Here is an 18826-nt window from a genome sequence, read left to right as displayed (position 1 = left end):
AAACTGGAAGCTAATGACTCAGCGGTAGGAAATCTGATGAGTTGTCATATATCCACTTGGTAGAATAAATATGTAGCTCTGAAAAATCAGTGACAATACACTAGATAAAATCTAAGACCATGGACATCACAGTTTCTCAGTTGGATTTAAAAAACAAAAAAATCCTAGGGGGGAAAGAAAGACTTTTAAGGAAATCCATCAAAATGTAAACAGAGGGCAGCCCGGGTGGCTCAGCGGTTTAGCACCGCCTTCAGCCCAGGGCATGATCCTGGAGACCCAGGTTTGGATCCCATGTCAGGCTCCCTGTGTGGAGTCTGCTTCTCCCTCTGCCTGTGTCTCTGCCTCTCTCTGTCTCTCTGTACCTCTCATGAATAAATAAATAAAATCTTTTAAAAAAAAAAAAAAAAAAAGTAAACAGATACTTAAATTACAGGACTGTGGATGATTTTTATTTTCCTGATAAGGGTTTTTTTGGCCATATTTTCTACAGTGGTCACACATATTTCTTTTCTCTAAAATAAGAAATTAGGAAAATACAAAGAACAGGCTAGCAAACAGCCATTTTCCCACCTGCTTTTACTTTTTCAGAGGGAGAAGAATGGGCAATGTAAAATAAAGCATAGAGATGAGATGGGAATTATGTTTGCATTGCACACGAATAAAAGGGATTAGGAAGAGCAGAGAGTTGGATGGTTTCTTTCTGCAGGGCCTTGTGGCTAATGGGTATGTTTCTCCTGTTGTGAACACAGATCATTATGATCCTGACTACGAATTCCTTCAGCAAGACCTCTCTAATGCAGACCAGATACCTCAGCAAGTGGCCTGTAACCTTAGCCCATTGCCAGAGTCCTTGGGAGAGTCTGGGTCTCCATTTCTTGGCCATCCTTTCCAGTTGCCTCCAGCGCCTGGCAGCTGTCCCCAGCCAGAGGGGCCCTTGGCCCCAGGACAGCAGATAGACATGCCACCTGCTCTCCCTGAGAAGAAGCGCAGGAGTGCGGCCTCCCAGACCACGGACAGCTCTGGCTGCAGGATGTCCTACGAGCGGCACCCCTCACAATATGACAACATCTCAGAAGATGACCTGCAGAACCCAGCCTCCGTCCCGTCCGTCCCCTTCACGCCCTTTGCTGCTATTCTCCCCTTTCAGCAAGGAGGGTCCTCAGCCTCTGTCGAATTTGTGGGTGATTTCACTGTTCCTGAATCAACAACGGGTGACCCAGAAAAACCACCTCCTCTACCAGAGAAGAAAAACAAACACAGTAAGCTTTTGTCGAGCTGTTGTCAGGAAGCATACTTTGTAACCTAAAATGGTATTGCGTTTTATCTGAGCATTAGGCCAGAATCAAACCGGTGGCCTCGTAATTTCATAAAAGATGGGGCCCTTGGTACATGGACACTTCAGAAGCTTTGTTTTGTCAGTACTGGTGATGGTTTTTAGAGCCTGATAAGCCGGCCTCTCCTTATGGCCTCTTAGATCTTAGGCCAGGCCTCCACAGAGTCCGATTGTTTGGCCAGAACACACAGCAACAAAGAGAAATGAATGTCATGTCACAGCTTCAGGACAGCATAACAGTGACATCCGGGTAAAGCAGGATGGACGTTTGAATTTAATTAGAACTTACTGCGCCCACAGAGGGGTTTTCTGAATATCCCTGACAGCGTGTGGGGTTAGAACTCTCTTTAGAGTTCCCATTTTGCAGACATGAAATGTCACGTAATGACTTAGAATCTGAGGAGGCCTGGTTGGAGCTGCTGAGGATATTTCTTAGGCCAGATATTTTTAATATATGATGTTATTAGGGCCGGGGAGGGGAGACTGAAATTTTAGATTTTTGTAGTTGGGATATTTTCCAACTGTAAATTGGCCATCAAATTCCTAAGTAGAGTCCTACAGGAGATTGTTTTTCTGCTAAACTGCTCCCCGTTGCCAGTCTCTTCCTGCTCTGCCCTGTCCCCGGCTCCACTAGCACAATTCTGTTCCGTCTTTCTTGGACATACTGGCCATCACCATTTGGATGTGTGTGTAGTCATCTGGGCCATACAGCCCCAGGGCTCCCTGGCCACAGTTGAAGCGTCCAGCAGAACACTTCTGTCGACTAGAATCGATTCTCCATTCCATATTCCTAAATGAGACCATCCAATTGGCTCCAGTTAGATTGGGGCCCACCCTCAAAGACAGGGAGAGTGGTTAAAGGCAGCAAGGGGTAGCCCCAGGGGCAGCTGGGTGGGCCTTGTCCCCCAGCGGGAGGGAGAGGTGGCTCTGTAAGGTCACAAGGCTGAGGTCATTCCCCTCTGTCCTTCGCTCGTGAGAAACCAGGGCACTACTAGAGGGATGGCCCGCAGCAGTGCCAGGGCATTTCCCTCTGTGCCTCTGCACAGACATATGCAAGTGTCTAGAGAGCTGTTGGCCTTTCCCTTCCACCCGCCTTACCTGGACTTGAGCAGCGTGCCACTCTGGGCTCACACCCTTTCCTCTTCTTTCCTTGAAATTCTCTGAACCCAGAACGCAGGGTAGAATTGCATCCATGCAAACTGCAGCAGATGTGTGGTATTACTGGGCTGTGGACTAGGGGCCTCACCTCATGTTCTAGAGTAGGCACAGGCCATGGCCCTCATGCAGAGCTATAGAGAGGAGGAGGGGAAAAAAAAAAAAGAGAGAGAGGAGGAGGGGAGCCATCCACTGTTCCCTTTCCAACAGCCTCAAGTCTCCGGTGGCTGAAAATATTTTCTATTAATTTAGACATCTATTTTTAGACTTTATCTCTTCCATCGGTGTCTGGAGCACTTTTGTCTGAAAACCTTGAAAAATTACTAATAGCTTAAGATGTGGTGCACCCTGGGTGAAAGCTTCACACACCACCATATTTAGTCTTTATACCCTGGCCCCAGGCAGTGATACTAGCACGGTTTATAGATGAAGAAACTGGAGTATAAAGGAATAAGCCTTGCCAGGATCAGCTGGCAAGTGGGTGGCAGATCTGGGCTTCAGAGCAGTCCTGTGTTTTCCCAGCACAGTGCACTGCCTCCCACACTAAGGAGGAAGGGATCTGGCCCTCCTTTGTGGAACCTGTATGGGTTTCAGTAGTGACCCCCAGGCAGTAGGGAGTCTTTTTCTGTCCCCCGTGAAAGGACCCCCAAACTTGAGGCCTGGGCCTCATCTCCAGTCCACTTTTCATTCCCCAAGGGGACCCTTCAGGAGTTCTAGTCTCTGCCCTGGTGGAAAACTTGCAGAGTTGCACTGAGAGAAAGGAGGGAGATAATCATAATTCCTTATAATTGGCTAATGCTGGACAAAGCTCATACATCCACGGTCCTGATATCATAAAGTGTCCTTCTTTGGGTCGTACTGACATCCTGAGGGCCCTCAGCCCCTCTTGCTGAGGGTGGACCTTGTGCCCAGCAAGGTTCCTAATCACTGTGCATAGTCCTGGATGCCTGCTGGAGCACCAGCCTGCCAAGCATTCCCAGTGATGCAGGCTGCTCACTTCTTTGAGCTCCTGTGCCAGCTGCCTTTGAAACGGACCCAGTCTTCCTTATTTCTCAAAGGTTGTGAACCTCACTGCTGTGTCTGCTCAGTTAGCAGGTCTCTGCAAGGACTTCCACATCTGGAAGGTCCGTTCTTATTGAAGCTTCCCGTTTCAGCAGGCAGAAGCTTGCATTCAGTCTTTTTTAGGGAGCACTGGTAGGCATTTGGGATCCCCTTCAGAGGCTTGCATCTTCTCTAGAATCTCATGGTGTTGGGGGTGCAGCATGGAAGAAAAACATCATGGTGAGCTACGTTTCCCTTCTGGCAGCGTGCCCTCATGAGCAGGACTGCCTTTACCTACCTGCCTTTTAGGGCCAAGCTCCGCTCAGTGTTCAGTGCTTGGGGAGCAAAGACATTCTTATTAATTCTTTTAAATAAAGAAGATGACTTTGAACCTCTTCCTTCAGTGAAGGGCACCAGAAAGCCATCCCTGGAGAAAGGCATTTCCTCTCTAGCTTGACCACAGTTGAGGGTCTCCAGTTAATCCCCCAACTTTGAAGCTATGTGAAAATACAGAACAAAGCCCTGCAAAATTGTCCTGGCTACTTTTTATTAATATCCAACAGGTGCTCATAGCACTTGCAACATGACCCAGGAGGATAGCACCCAATCTTGGATGATGCCTTTGACCTCTGCCATCCATGACTGCCACACACACACCTAAGTTCCTTTGCTTCCAAACCTGGGACCTTCTTTCTTCCCAGCTCCCGTTGTCACTAGTTCCCCCGTGATGTGTGTGTAGCTCTGTAAGTAAACTGATCAGCCCTCATTCCTAACTCACCAGTCAGGGAGGCATAACAGCATTTTCCCTTCAAACATGGGCATGTTGGCGTGCACAGGGAATTCCCTAGCTCTTGGGAGCTTCCTCCAGCACCAAGAGAACGAGAAAGGTGGTACTGCATTTCAGGCCAGCCTCGACCTAGACTTTGCTGTGCGAAGTGTTGAGTGCAGGTTCTAGTCCCACAGAGAAATGGGGTCTGGAGAAGGCCTGCTCACACCCAGCCGCCCAGCCTCACAAGGGTGCCCAAGGGCCAGACACCATCAGCAACAAGTTGCTGCTCTCCCCAAACCTGTGCAGTCTACAGAAGGGCGTGGCTCTGGAGTTGGGGCTCCAGTCGGTAACCCCAAAAGTCAGGAGTAAGGTGCACGATGAGGGCTCCACGCCTCCTCAGGAAAGGGTGCCTGCAAGGATGGGTCCCTGAGAAGTCATGCCTCCTCAGGTAGGGGAGGCCCCCGCTGACATCTGCTGCTGGGGTTTCCGTCTGTGATGCTGCATGGCTCAGGCAGGGAGCCTGCCCCTGGGCAGCCACACAGCTCCAGGCAGTTCGACCGTGAGGAGGCAGCGAAGCATCAGATGGCAGGTGACAAGGGCTGGGGTTTCTGAAAGGATGTGTAGGGAGGACAGGGTGCACATGTTTGAATTCAAGCATGCCTTTCCTCGCTGTCTGTCCCTCCCCTGAGGATGTTCTAGAGCCTCTCAGCTTGAAGGAAGAAATGGAATTTAGTGGCTGTTACTTCTTGTTCACCCAGTGGGTGCTCTACGAGACCCACCCAGGGCTGTCACCTGGTTTAGCAATTCACTCAGTCGGAACAGATGATGTGTGTTTCATTCACTCATTCTCTCTACAAATATCTATGGACACCTGCTGCATGTCAGGTACTGGGCATGGCCCCTGCCCCCCAGGAGCTTCAGCTCTCCAGTGATCAGCAGTAAATCCTGTGGCATCTGGTTTGAAAATAGATCCTGAATCAAATCATCCTCATCACCTCCACCCACAGCACGATCTTTCACCTAAACAACCACAGTAGCCCCAGAGTTGTCTTCTCGAGACAAAGCATCTCCAGGCAGGCCCGGAGGGGAGCCCTTCATGGGTTCCCGATGGCCTGGCAGCAAGCCCGCCTCCTTGCCCTGTTCCCTCAGCCTCTCATGACCTCCCAGGCTATCGCCTCACTCCTTCCAGTCTTCCGTTGCCGTGTTCTCACCTGGTGGGCCCCTGGCCCGGCCTTAGCCTTGGTGTAGGAGGTCTCTTGTAGCTTATCCATATTCTGGAGAAACACCCCCAACTAGCTCACTTCACTGTTTTCTGACTCCTTGAGGTGGTGAGCCTCACATAGGCAGAGGACTTGCTTGCTGGCCCCTGGGTAATCCCAGCACCTGTGCCAAGGGGTTCATAAAATCATACACGTGGGACAATCCCACAGGTGGCTCATTGTAGGAGGGGCTGAGAGGACACCGTGGAGGGATAAGGAAGGGCTGCTGGTCAGATGGCTGGGGAGGCTGAACCACAAGGGTGGGCAGAGCCTGGTCAGCAAGCCTGGTCGGATGAGGGGAGCAGGGGAAGAGCATGTGTACACACCCCTGACCATTCCAGGCAGGGGAGGAAGACCACACGCCAGGCGCCTGGGATCGGAGAAACGGGCAGTGGTGCCGAGCCTCTGCCGCGACCAGGGGTGCCAGGAAACCCCCAAGGCTTTTCAGCAGCAGGGGGCGTATGCTTTTTAAAAAACAGACTATTTTTTAAAGCGGTTAAAGACTATTTCTTAGAATGGTTTTAGGTTCACAGCAACATTGAGCGGAAAGTACAGGGAGTTCCCACATGTCCCGGCCTCCCCCACTGTCACCTCTCTGCCAGAATACTGTGTGTTAGTCACCCAGCCTGCACGGGTGTGTCACCATCCGCCAGAGCCAGAGTTTATGCAGGGCTCGCTCTTGCTGTGTGTGCAGAGGTTTGGGCCTGTGGGCAATGTTGTAGTCCTGCATGTGGTGTCTATGGGGACCTCTGTGGGCCTGGCCGTGCCTGGGGAGCAGGGAGGGGCCTGCTCATGGAGGGTGGCCATGTCCCCCACAGTCACCCTCCCCAGTAACACTGGGGCCACCCCACCCCCACCCCCTCTCTGTGTTACAGTGCTGGCCTACATGCAGCTGCTCGAGGACTACTCGGAGCCGCAGCCGTCCATGTTCTACCAGACGCCACAGAACGAGCACATCTACCAGCAGAAGAACAAGCTCCTCATGGAGGTGTACGGCTTCAACGACTCATTCAGCACTGAAGCCCCGCAGGAGCTGGCACCGCCCCCCGCCCTGCCTCCCAAGCAGCGGCAGCTGGTAAGCCACCCTCTGCCCTGCCCCACTGCCGCCGTTACCCTCCGCTTCCTCCAGCCCCAGGCAGCCGTGGACCACACTGCTTCCCACGCGGGCGCTTTCATTTCCTCCTGACAAGCTTCCCCATCTCCCCACCCTGGGGGGGGTGGCGCCTTTCTCTTCCAGAGCAGGCCCCCATGCAGCTGGGCCTGGCTTGTACTCAGAATGTTTGCTTTCTCTGCTGACAGTCTCTTGTATTTTTCCTCTTCTTTGGCTCCAGTATAGACCTCCCAGAAAGGAGGGACTCAATCAAGGCACAGGGCATGGTCTGTGTACGGCCATCTGTGGACTTGATTTACATAATGGCCCAACTACATAGAGTGACTTACACCCCACCCTGGCCAGGGATGGCCCCGTGGAAACAAGCTCTATTGAAGCACGATGGCCTTAAACAGAACCATTCTGTATTCCAGGCATGGTGCCCTACCTCCTTTAAAAACACTCCTGTGTGAGGATTCCCTGTAGGTAATGAAGCCCAAGTCAGGGCAGGCTGTCCTGCATGGGCCATGTATGAGATTCTAGGACCAGGTAGGGGCACAGATCAGGTGTGCCTGCTGCACGCCTCAACTCTGTTCCTACTGCTCCCAGTTTGCCAGCCGGGCAGACTTCAGTCAGGTGGTAGGATCCAAACATCTCATCTGGCCCTGCTTCCCAGGAAGAATACACCTCAGAAAGGGATCCTTGACCTATTCAGAGCTGCATGTGCTATTTTGCTCCTCGGCTGGCCAGCCTGGTAATGTTTTCCCCACAGAGAGGTCCGTCCATCTTCCGTCCTTCATGAGCAGATGCAAAGGTGCTGCCCTGCCTTTTCTGGGAAGCAGCTGCCAACTGGACAGCCAGCAGTCTGGGTTACTCCTTGAGCCCCCAGTCCACCCCTGGGGTCCCTGAACCCTCCTGCATGTGGTGAGCTCAGGGACTGACTAAGCAGGGCCTGGAGTTGGCAGTTGTGGGTTCCAGGCCTGCCACTAACTAGCCATGTCTCATGACTTGCACTCAGGGCCTCAGTTCTTCAGCCACCCTGCCCGCCACATAAACACCTGAATATGCCCCAGTGTGGGTCTAAATGGCTCAGAAAGTGTTTCAAAAAGGGATCTTTACCATGGAAATAGAAATGCCTGCCCCAGGGTGCCCTAACTTAAAATGTTTGGTCTAACAGCTAAACTGGATTTTGTTGAGATCTGCAACACTCTCAGACCCTCCTGCCAGTGCCCACAGGTCTTCATCGGTCATCCTGGGGCATCTCCTCTGCTCCATGGAGCCCATAGGCTTCACACAGATCCCTAGGGAGCACTCTTGGCCTTGGAGCCTGTGCAGGAGAGCCACTGGGGCAGTCCCCATGCTGGCAGGGCAGGAGTGAGGGGCCTAGGAGTAGAGCAGACATCCTGCCGAACACCTCCCTGTGGAAGCACTGGGGCTTTGGTTTGGTTTCACATGATCCTCCCCGCAGCCTCTCACCCCCATGTTAAGTGAACTGAGGCTGAGAAAGGCAGAGAGACTTAATTGGAGCCCACCCACCACTGAAAGTAGATGAGGGACCACGCCCAGCTGACTGAAGCCCAGGCACTGCTGTGACGTGCCCTGTGCCTCCACCTGGCATGCCCTCTCTCAAATGCAGATGCAGAAAGGACTGTCTCCATTTCTCCAGCAAAAATAGTAGTAGTAATTGTGCCTGTTAGCCCCTGTATAGTGTGGGAGGGACAGTTCCAAGTGCTTTACACATACACTGTCCCCATTTTACAAATGAAGACCCTGAGCCACAGAGACCTTTAAATAATACCCAAAGCCAAATAGGTCCCAGATGGTGAGGCTCAGGGTCAAAGCCAGGAGGTCTGGCTCCAGGAGTGTCCTCTGCGGAAGCATGAATAACTGCACGGTCCACTCCTCACCAAGGAAGAACTTGAGACCCTAAGTCAATGGAAGAGCCAGACTGGGAGCCAGGCCCTCGGGGTTCTGAGCCTGTTTGGTCTCTCCACCTTACCACCATTGGACACAACTTGTGTGAAAGTTAGCTTTTTAAATCCACCACAAGGAGATGAAGCAGGGCACGCTCTTGTCCAGGTACACCTTGGCAGGCATCTTTGATTCCTGAGTTGAGCCAAGAAGCCATCCCTCTCCAGAATGTCCCAGTAGAGTTAGGTAGCAGCCTGCAGAGCCTCATGTGTACCTATCTGACTGTTCTCTGCTTTTTTCCCTCCTTCCCTGTCTTCTCTCTCATCCCTTCTGTCCAGCAGGCCTCCTATGCTGCTTCTTCCTTCTCCTCTGTCTCCTACTGTGTCCAGCAAACTAAAGTGGCCTTCACCCCCGAGGACGGCAGTGCCACTCAGGGCATCAGTGTGTCCGTCTCTAACTCCTTTCTCAGCCGGCATGGCAACTTGCCTGTGCCCTCGGTGAGTCACTCCCTACTGTTCTTTGCTTGGAAACATGAGTGCCATCTTTCATTTATCACCTGTGCCTCCTGTCACCTGTCCTGCCACCCAGCCCTGGCTCTGTACCCAACGGGAAAGGGCATGTGTGGTTGGTTCTCTGTGGCCCAAGGACCGTGTGAAGTGTTGGGGTGGGGCAGGTTGGGGGTAGAGATGGGGAAACATTAGCAGCCACACTCATAGCATTACCACTCAGGCATAAACTGGCAGAAATGTCTTGGCCTTTTTATTCTGATCTCCCATTGAGCTCTGGATCAGCCCTATAAGTGTTTTGTATTTAGAAAGAAGTATTCCTCCTATGGGCACCAGGGCCAGGGAGAGCACTTTAGCAGGGCACGACGGAGTCTAAGTCTGAGGAATGTGTTGGTTAACCTTTCCTGTGTAGCAAACCACTCCAAAACTCAGTGACTTTAAGAACGACAGTACCCGTTTGTCACTGCTTAGGACACAGGTTGGTAGGGTGACTGCCCGTCTGATTTTGGCTGGCCTCACTAACATCTCTGGAACCTCAGTGGGGACAGCAGGCTGATTTGGCCATGATCTTCATGACCCTCCAGCCTCCATGAAGCTAGCCTGGGCTTGCTCCTGTGGCAGCTGGCGAGATGCCAGGGGAACTGATGGGAGGATGCGAGGTATCTTCAGGCCTAGGCTCAGAACTGACACACTGTGCCTTCCTAACATTCTCTCCATTGAATCATAGGGCCTGTCTGGGATTCCTGGAGTAGGGAGCTAGACTCTGCCTCTTGGGGGGAGGGGGCTGCTGCTCAGTCACCTTGCCGAGGGACATGGCTATGGGAGGGAAATGGGTGCAGCCTTTTCTGTAAAGTTTACTTCTGAAACTTATAGGACAGTAACCATTTGGGAGGCACAGTGCTGTTCTGTTGCCTTTCACTGGAATCTGCATCTGTCAGGGATCCTAAATAGCTACCATTCTTCCTTTAATCTGCTGGGACTGAGCAGCAGGACAAGAGCTTGGATGGGGCCGTGTTTGGGTTCTACTTAAAATCAGTTTTGCCTTTGGGTAATTTACCTATCCCTCCTGGCCTCCATTTCTTTCCTTTGAGATTATACTTATCTCCTACTTTGTGATTGTGAAGATTAAGTAAAATCATAAAGGAAAGCTGATTATTATAGCTCTTGCTCTTAGAGTTCTGGGTTCTAGTCTCGGCTCTGTCCTCGTTCTGCACATGACAGCTCGGACAAATGGCTTCACCTACCTGGACTTCCTTTACCCTCTACAACCTGGTGACTGGTTGACCTAGTGACTCTTAGAGACCTAGCCAAGCTCAGGTTCCCGGTGTGGTCTTGTCTGGTTTCCATCTTTGGGAACCACCCATCCAGAGCCCAGGCTAAGATGGTCCTGCCTGCTGTGAGAAATGTGTTGTTCCTTTGGGGGCTAGAGCCTAACTTTTTAGAGCCCTCAGGAATCCTGTGTTTGCTATAGAAAGGCTAAATACCCCTCCCTCCCCACCCCCGGCCCCTGGCACACAGACACCCTCTATTTCCTCAGCAGGCACTTCTGGCAAGCTCCTTTCACAAATCGTGCAAGACTTGGCCTTTACACAATCTTGCTCTTGACTGTTTTTTCCCCCTCTATGAACAGAAAGTAAGTGTGAGTTATCCTAAGAAAGCGTCTACAACGTCCCTTTTAAACAGTTTGAGGTTGGAGGGCTGTCAGTGAGCTGAACTGTTTGCTACAGAGTTGATGAAAGTTTGAGGGCATTTCATTTAAGTTTGGGCATGAACGTGTCATGATTTTCATCCCTTGGGGGACAGGCGAGTCTCAAGACACCATACTTTGGAAAGACCGCTTTCTCCATACCAATTCCACAGTGCAGCCCAAGGGAGTGAGCATCTAAAGGTGCTTTATATTTTAAAAGGAAAGTCCCCCAGCCTCCAGAGCTGTTGGTAATGGCTTGAATGTTTGGAACATTTGACATCTGATATGCTGAAACTCCAGAGAAGTGGTTTAGTGCAATGCCAACATATTCTTCATGTGTTCTCTGCTTACATTCTGAGGTGAACCCTAGATGGAGGGCTTTGGATTTCTCTCAGAGCGGCCCTTTATTCCTGAATCTCCTCATTCCTGGGCCTTTGTCATCCTTCCAACATGGAATCCTGAAGGGTGCCCCTTAGGAATACAGCAGTTGTCAAATCTGAAGACACCTGACTCTCAACGACCTGTTACTTCTGCCAGGGAGAATTCTAACCATTAGAAACCTGTTGGGATATCTGGGTGGCTCAGTTGGTGAAGCATCAGCCTACTCTCAATTTTAGCTTAGGTCATGATCTCAGGATCATGAGCTTGAGCTCAGGTAGGGCTCTGTGCTGGGCGTGGAACCTGCTTAAGATTCTCCCTCCCTTTCCCCCGCCCTCCATTCATGGGCGCACTTCCACACGCGTGCTCTCTTTCTCTCCCTCTCAGACTCTCTCAAAGAAAAAGAAAGGAAAGAAAACCTCTTGAATTAGAATGGGAAAGCTGCATTGACAAAGCTTAATTGAAGTAGGAGCTCAGGGGCACCTGGTGGCTCAGTGGGTTAATCCTCTGCCTTCAGCTCAGGTCATGATCTCAGGGTCCTAGGATGGAGCCCCCCACGTCAGGCTCTGCTGAGCGGGGAACCTACTTCCCCTCTCCCTCTGCCTGCTGCTCCGCCTACTCGTGCTCTCTCTTTGTCAAATAAATAAATGAAGTAGGCACCCAAAGAGCGTCTTGTTCACTCTTCCCATGTTCCAGGTTGAGTTTAATACAGCAAGCACAGGGGTTCTCCTTGTGCAGGTCAAGCAGCAGGAAGGATCTGGAGCAACTCATGGCCCCCTCATCTTCAAGAAGCACTTTGGTAGGCAGACTACAACGAGCATCCAAGAGGCTCACACTGAGGCAGGGTATGAGTAAGGCCAGGAGAGTCACGGGCCATCAGTGGAAACCCCTGGGCTGTGGAGCCAGGGCAAAATCAGGCAGAGCATCATGGGGAAGGTGGCATTTGAGCTGTGGCCTGAAGGACAATTAGGATTTCAGGGAGATGAGGGATAAAGGGCAGGGAGAACAAGTCCAAGGTGTTCCACACAAAAGGACCTACCTGGAGGATGGGGACCAGAAAGCCTAATGTGCGTTCAGGAAGGTGGCCTCAAGTGTCAAGGTTATGGGGGAGCTGGCTGAAGAGTGGTGCCTGTAGCCAGCCTTCCGTGTGTCCTCAGGGTTAGTACACCTTAACTGAAATGGGCTGCTTCCCCAGCTGCTCCCTCCTGATCATGGTCCCTAGAGGTCAAGCCAGGGAATGCCCACTCTCACAGCACCTTCCACTGCATCTGCTCAGCTCTCTCGTCCCACAGAAGTGCTGGCTCACAGTCCACAGACTTGCCCAGCTCACGCTGCATACCTAGGAAACTGGAACATCTGTGTAGACAGGCATCCAGACCTGATGTGGGGTCTCTGGGGACATTACTCCTAGTTTGGTAGAAGAAGGTATTTAGGGACATGAGGATTGAGTGAGAGGTGGGAGAGATGCAGAGAACTACACACAGCCTCCCCAAGGTCCAGGGAGGCCAGGCCCCACTTCCTGTTCTGATTCCACTGGGCCTTGGCAATGTGCCTGGCCCGTGGAGGTGCCGGAAGGTGTTTCAGTGATGTGCCTTCCTACAGATGGCTCTCTGATGTGACACTAGGGTCCTCCGCTTCTCTCCTCAGACTCTCTCTTGGTCACTGGTAGCCCAGGGCTACCTGCCATGTTCTTACTGCTGCCCCACCACATGGCTACACGCCTTCCACCTCCACTCCAGCTCTGAGTCCAGCTCTAAGTCTCCACTCTGCACTGAGTTCCCCTGTGCTGTCTCTCCTTTGCCTGGCCCTTCTCTGGCTTGTCCTGGTTCTGGTTTTGAACACTGGTCTTGTGACTCTAAAAAGAATCTTAAAAGTTGGATGGGGTCTACACTCAACATTACCCTTGACCAAAGTATTGAGAATCTCTCAGTAACCATTAAGGTGGCCAGTGCCCTTCAGGAATTGAAATGTTGATGTCGGAGAAATCCCTTTCCTCCACGCCTTCTGGTGCCTACCTTCTTTGCTGACTGCAAGGTCACTGAGAGGTCTATTCAGATGCTAGGAATCTGTTGAAATACTTCTTTACCATCTTAGTTTCCAGAGTGATTCTGAATAAGTAAAACTTCTTTGAGAAGAACTTGAGAAATACCCATAATAACTGTTCTTTGTTTTAAAAAAAATCTTTAGGACAGCCCCGGTGGCTTAGCGGTTTCATGCCGCCTTCCACCCAGGGCATGATCCTGGAGTCCCAGGATCGAGTCCCGCATCAGGCTCCCTGCATGGAGCCTGCTTCTCCCTCTGCCTGTGTCTCTGCCCCTCTCTCTCTCTCTCTCTCTCTCTCTCTCTGTCTCTAATAAATAAATTAAAAATCTTAAAAAAAAAAAATCTTTAGGGTAAGAAAGTCAAGTATGTATCATCTTGAAAACTTCAGTGACAAAGGGCAGGGAGTGGGTCCGTAGAGCCACAGCTGTCCCGTTCTGGGAAAATGGTGATTCTCTACGTGTCCCTGGGTTTTCGCACCTTGGCACACATGCTCTCACTGGAGGGCCTGCTGCATAGACCCTGCTACTCTGCTGTGTCATCCCCTCATGGTGAAACAGCGAGGGCCCACTCTCCGAGACATGTGGCAGTTCCCCAGGTCCCACTGTCACACCTGTCCCTCGCCTTTTCTGCCTTGAGCAGTAACCCAGCAGCTGCCACAGACACCATGGGCTAAAAGACTGGTCTAACGGTCAGACAGGAAGGGCAAGGGTGAAGGGGAGACAGTGGAGTGGTTAAGGGGAAGAGAGTGGCTGGGAGAAAATCAGACCAGAGTCTATGGGCTCAGCTGGCTTGGCACAGCACACTGTCTTTTGCTGGAAAAAAATCAGCCCTTGCCTTCCTTACCTCTGTCCCTTGCTTCTTCTTGAGGTCATCTAATCTTTATGGGTTCCTGCCCTGCTTAGAGAGGAGAGCAGGGGAGCGCGCCCACAGATAGCACTTGCTGCCCAGGGTTGGGGAGTATTTCTCTGAGCTCCATCTCTCCTGGTGAGGCTCCATTCCACCATCCTCCCAGACTTGCCAAAGGTTTCCTTTGGAGTGGCTCAGCATTGTCAGCACAGGAGGAGTGAGGGGCGAGCTTCATGCTGTGGGAGAGCCCCTGTGAGCCCCTCTCGCACTCTCCTGCATGGTCCTCGGCCCTTGGGGGCTCAGGAGCCTGTGGGTGTTTCAGAGCCTGGAAGTTGTAGACCTTCGTGCTCAACCCCTTTCTTGGGGGCCTTACCACAGAGTATAGTCTGCAGCTGTGAGTGCAGGCATCTCCCTAGACTCGGCTCCCTGGGATTAGGAATTAGATACCACATGCCTAACAGGTACCAGCCAAACCCGTCTGCTCCAATTCTTATTATTTCTTTTTTTTAAAAGATTCATTTATTTACTTGATAGAGAACATGTGTGCAAGTCAGGGGAAAGGGAGAGGGAGAGAGAGAATCTCAAGCAGACTCCTTGCCCAGTGCAGAGCCCAACATGGGGCTTGAGCCCGTGACCCTGAGATCATGACCTGAACCAAAATCAAGAGTTGAACTCTTAACTGACCAGCCCCCCGGACACCCCATGTCCTTGTTATTTCCATGAATGTTTCCACTGAGTTGCCCAAGCAAGGATATGAGGTATCCTCTTCCCTCCCCGCTACCACATACACAGCCCCTTTACATGTGGCATGCATACCAACTCACTGAGCCCTGCCACACATCCTAGCATGTGCCCTGAGCTGGTCTTCTCCAGCCCTATCACCAGTGGCTCCCCTACTCCCCACCCCCGGCACAGCCTCTGTGGCCTCTCTCCTATCTTCCTGCCACCACGTCCCTTTCTCAGCCCTGGTCAGACTCCAGTGTCCCCTCAGCATTGCAGAGCCTTCTGCACCTTCACCAGCTTCTGCCCACCTGTCCCCATGCCCGTGCCCTGCATACCCCCCACTTTCTCCTGGCACTGACCTCTCGGCCCTCCCACACACACTTGCTCTGTCTTCTCTCCCCCCTTCCTGAGGTCCACTGTGTTTTTCCCTACTTGCTTTATGGACCTGAGCATGCCATCCCCACATGAGTAGGCCTCCATTTCCTCTTCAGCAATGGGAGCTTCAAATTGTCCTGGGGAGAAGGGCAAGGCACACGTAGAGCATGTAATGTAGTATAAGGCCCACAGCCAGTGTTCAGTAAAGAGGGAGGCATTATAAAAATACTTATTATCACACTGGGAAATTGTTTCTTGCTTTGTAATGTTCAAGTTCTTTTTTCTCAAGGTCATAACCCTCTGAGGTTAAGGACTGGGCTTATTATGTGCTTGTGGACTCAGTATTTAGCTCAGGGCCGAGCCGGCAAGTGGCAGGTGCTCTGTGATGCCGGACCACTGGAGAGGGTCTTACTTCAGCCAAAAGCAGTGAGCAGTGGCCGAGGAGGCATCTAACTCTCTTCTTCCACCCACCACCACATCCATCTTTCCCAGCATGCCCACATTCCATTACGACAGCATGCTGCTGACTCATCCACTTCCATGCATCAGACACACTGGTCCCAGGCTGTGGCTGAAAACCCGACCTCTTCCTCATTTTCCTTCTCTGCTAACCCATAAGGTGCTGGCTGCTGGTTCTTTGGCTTGAGACCAGAGCCTGGGGACCCTTGGGCTTGGAGACTTGCAGAAAGAAGCAGCCACTGTGACTCAGCCATTTCTGCCCCTCATTTTGAAGATTTCTTGCTGCTTTTTTGGTGATGCTCATGGCATTTTGGATGGTCAGTGCTCTTGGATTAGCCACAGACCTAGGAATTAGCTTACAGCCCCTTGCTGCAGGCATGCTTCTGACTCTATCCATGACAGTCTAGCTGGTCTGGTACCACAAGGACCCCCTTGGTCCTTGTGATGGTCATATGGTGACATCGTAGACTGAGTGTGCTGTCCACACGCTAGCCTGTACCTTCACATTTCAGGCTGCTTATCTACTTATGAAGGACCCTTCCTCACTGCTCTGTGATGGAGTGCTTATTCCACTCTAGAGATGGGGAAACTGGAATAGAGAGGCTGAACCGTTTCATGTATTCAGAGTCTTAACTTAGAGCTCAGGTTAGCATCCAGATCTTCACTGTGAAAAAGTGTTCAGGGCATCCCAGGTGGCTCAGCAGTTTAGCGCCTGTTCTTCGGCCCAGAGCATGATCCTGGAGACCTGGGATCAAGTCCCACGTCGGGCTCCCTGCATGGAGCCTGCTTCACCCTCTGTGTGTCTCTGCCTGCCTCTTTCTCTCTCTCACTCTCTCTCTCACATGAATAAATAAATAAAATCTTTAATAAAAAAAGAAAGAAAGAAAAATAGTGTTCAGGTGATGTTTATGAACTGCTGAATTGCCAGTAAATAGCGGAGTCCTGGCAAGGCAACGTAAAAAAGAAAAGCCCGTAAAGAGGAGGGTTTTCGTCCTTTGTGTTCTGACACATTACAGAGCTACAGGCTCTAAATAGAGTTCTAAGAATAAGTGTAAATTAGAGTCCCTGGCATGCTGTTTAAATCCAAACAGTAAAAATAGTTCAGTCAGATTTCTAGAACTGAATTCAAATCATTTTTGAATCCGTACTAAATCTTTCCATAAGAGTTGATGCTCTTAAGGTCAATATTTAGTGAGAATACAGAGCATGCTAAAATGTTTGGGAGGTTTTTGCAAGAATATTATTAGCCATGAATCCGTTAGCCAAAATCTAGTGTTTTCAAGGAAGATCTTGTTATTCAAGTTGCAAAAATATGTCACATGAGAAGAAATGCTATACATTTCCACTTTTACCCATCCTACTACCTAAAACTCCCAACCAAAACATTTTTGGTTTGTTTGGGTTTTCCTTTTTTTTACATCATTTGTTGTAAAATACTAATTAGAATTTTCAGATGGTTTTTAAAAATAGATTCCACAAGAAATTTATTCAAAAAGAGGATATATTTTGGATCCAGTGTGGTGCTGATGTTGCCTTTCTTTGATAAAATGAATACTGTCCTATCCCTCATCCAATAGGGCCAACAGAAGTGCCTCTCCTGGCCAAAAGCAGAGACAGATCTAAGGTGCAGGTGTTGGTAGCAGAGACCTCAGAATCTGCCACTGGGCTTTGGAAACTTACCCTTTTGACATTATGTAAACCACAGTTGTTATAAATGAACACAAAGGCACCAAAGAAGGAAGTTGCTTCCAGATGTAAGGTAGACTCCAAGAAAGGTTTTGGTAAATAAGTAGTTGACTGGGACCAGGAAGGAGAGAGGAGACAAACATCTAGCAGACTTCCCCTCAGGGTGCCACAGGGAATAAAGAGGAATGTTATCAAGGGTCCTTCCTGGTGACTTTCCATCCCTTAAGAGCCAAAGCAGGCGTGCTTCCCTCCAAGAGATCCATCCCCTAGAGATGGCGGAGGGTGTTGTGCAGTGGCTGAAAGCTTGACTTCCTTCCAAGAGAAATAACGTAGCCCGGTGTTGTGTTGACACTCACAGTCTCTGGTTTAAAGGAAGTGTGAGCCCAGGACCAGTGCTGAGCTGTGGTTCCCAGTGAGTCTCCGTATGGGAAGGAAGCCCAAACCACACTAGAGCAGCAGCTGCCCTGGGGTGTGTTTTCTCACAAATGATGGAGACGAATGTAAGCCTGAAAACCAGCAGTCCAATAGCTTATCTGTGTTGGTAAGCAGCATCCAGAAACACTGAAGTCATAAGCCTTGCTGGAGCCAAGAGTATGCAGTAATGACCAATCTCTGGCAACTTCTGTGCTTCCCAGACACTTTACGACAGTAAGTCCATTCACTCAAATGATTGCCTCTACCCATAATTGGGAGGGCTGAAAGTTCCTCAAAGCTCGGAGCACCAGTCACTGCAGCTGCGGAGCCAGCGGAGTCATTGGCCTGTGGCTCTGGCCCTTGGCTACTGGTACACTCTCTGCCTCCCCTGGCACCCTCATTCTTCCTGACAGTCACAGGAATTAAGTGGAATATCTGTTACAGTGAGGAACCAGAATTTTGCATTTAAAGGTCTCTCTCCCTGCTTTCTTGCCAGCACAGACCGCATCCCTAGTCATTTTTCATGCCAAGACTATAATGGAGATAAAGTGTCTTTGAAAATTGACTCCTGGCCAGCTTTGAGTGTCTTTGTGTTCTAGCATGTGTGTGGCCACCCATCAACCTACAGGGTTGTCAGCCATCGTTTCTCCACCTGGAAGACTCAGGGCGGTTCATTCACATGTCTGTTTTGAAAAGAGCAGGTTACCAGTTTGTGCATCTCTTGTGAGGACAGATGTCTCTGCATCCCTGGCTTGTATATCAAGCCTTCACTCGCTGCCTTTGCTTGCTGGTCATCACAAAACACTTAGCCAAGGAGATCTCCCAGCCAGGTAGTAGGCTGTATCCCGCCGATCCATAGGATTACATGTTTGGGGCCTGTCACACACCCAGAATGTTCACTGAGTGGGAAATCCCCTGTGCCTCTCTTAGGAGCCAAGCTGTGTGTTACGAGGTGTGTGGCCAGCCTGTTTCTTTATCTTTGTGATAAGAATCATAATAGCCCTTCATGTAGATTAAATGAGAGGATTCGTGCAAACCCTAAGCTCCTCATCTGACCAGTAGGCATCACCACCATCGCTAGACGGTCATTGCTGGCACTATGATTGATGTGTGTGTGATCAAGGCTGACATTGGGAGCCAGGCAGCCCTTC

At 50.7% G+C, this 18826-nt stretch overlaps 1 protein-coding gene across 9 annotated transcripts in view; it reads left to right on the top strand.

The window, feature by feature from the left end:
* Nucleotides 1–18826, top strand: part of RAPGEF1 (Rap guanine nucleotide exchange factor 1) — a 137743-nt gene that overhangs the window by 93975 nt on the left and 24942 nt on the right. For 5 of the 9 annotated variants that reach the window (XM_041726358.1, XM_041726360.1, XM_041726361.1 and 2 more), the window contains 3 exons: nt 750–1259; nt 6433–6632; nt 8897–9055. In XM_041726358.1, coding sequence (XP_041582292.1) covers nt 750–1259; nt 6433–6632; nt 8897–9055 — 869 coding nt within the window. The remainder of the gene's footprint in view (nt 1–749; nt 1260–6432; nt 6633–8896; nt 9056–18826) is intronic. The other 4 variants (XM_041726362.1, XM_041726363.1, XM_041726364.1 and 1 more) reach the window with 2 other exon arrangements.

This window comes from Vulpes lagopus, chromosome 12 (assembly GCF_018345385.1).
Source record: "Vulpes lagopus strain Blue_001 chromosome 12, ASM1834538v1, whole genome shotgun sequence".
NCBI lineage: Eukaryota > Metazoa > Chordata > Mammalia > Carnivora > Canidae > Vulpes > Vulpes lagopus.
This window is presented reverse-complemented; position numbering and strand designations above follow the sequence as displayed.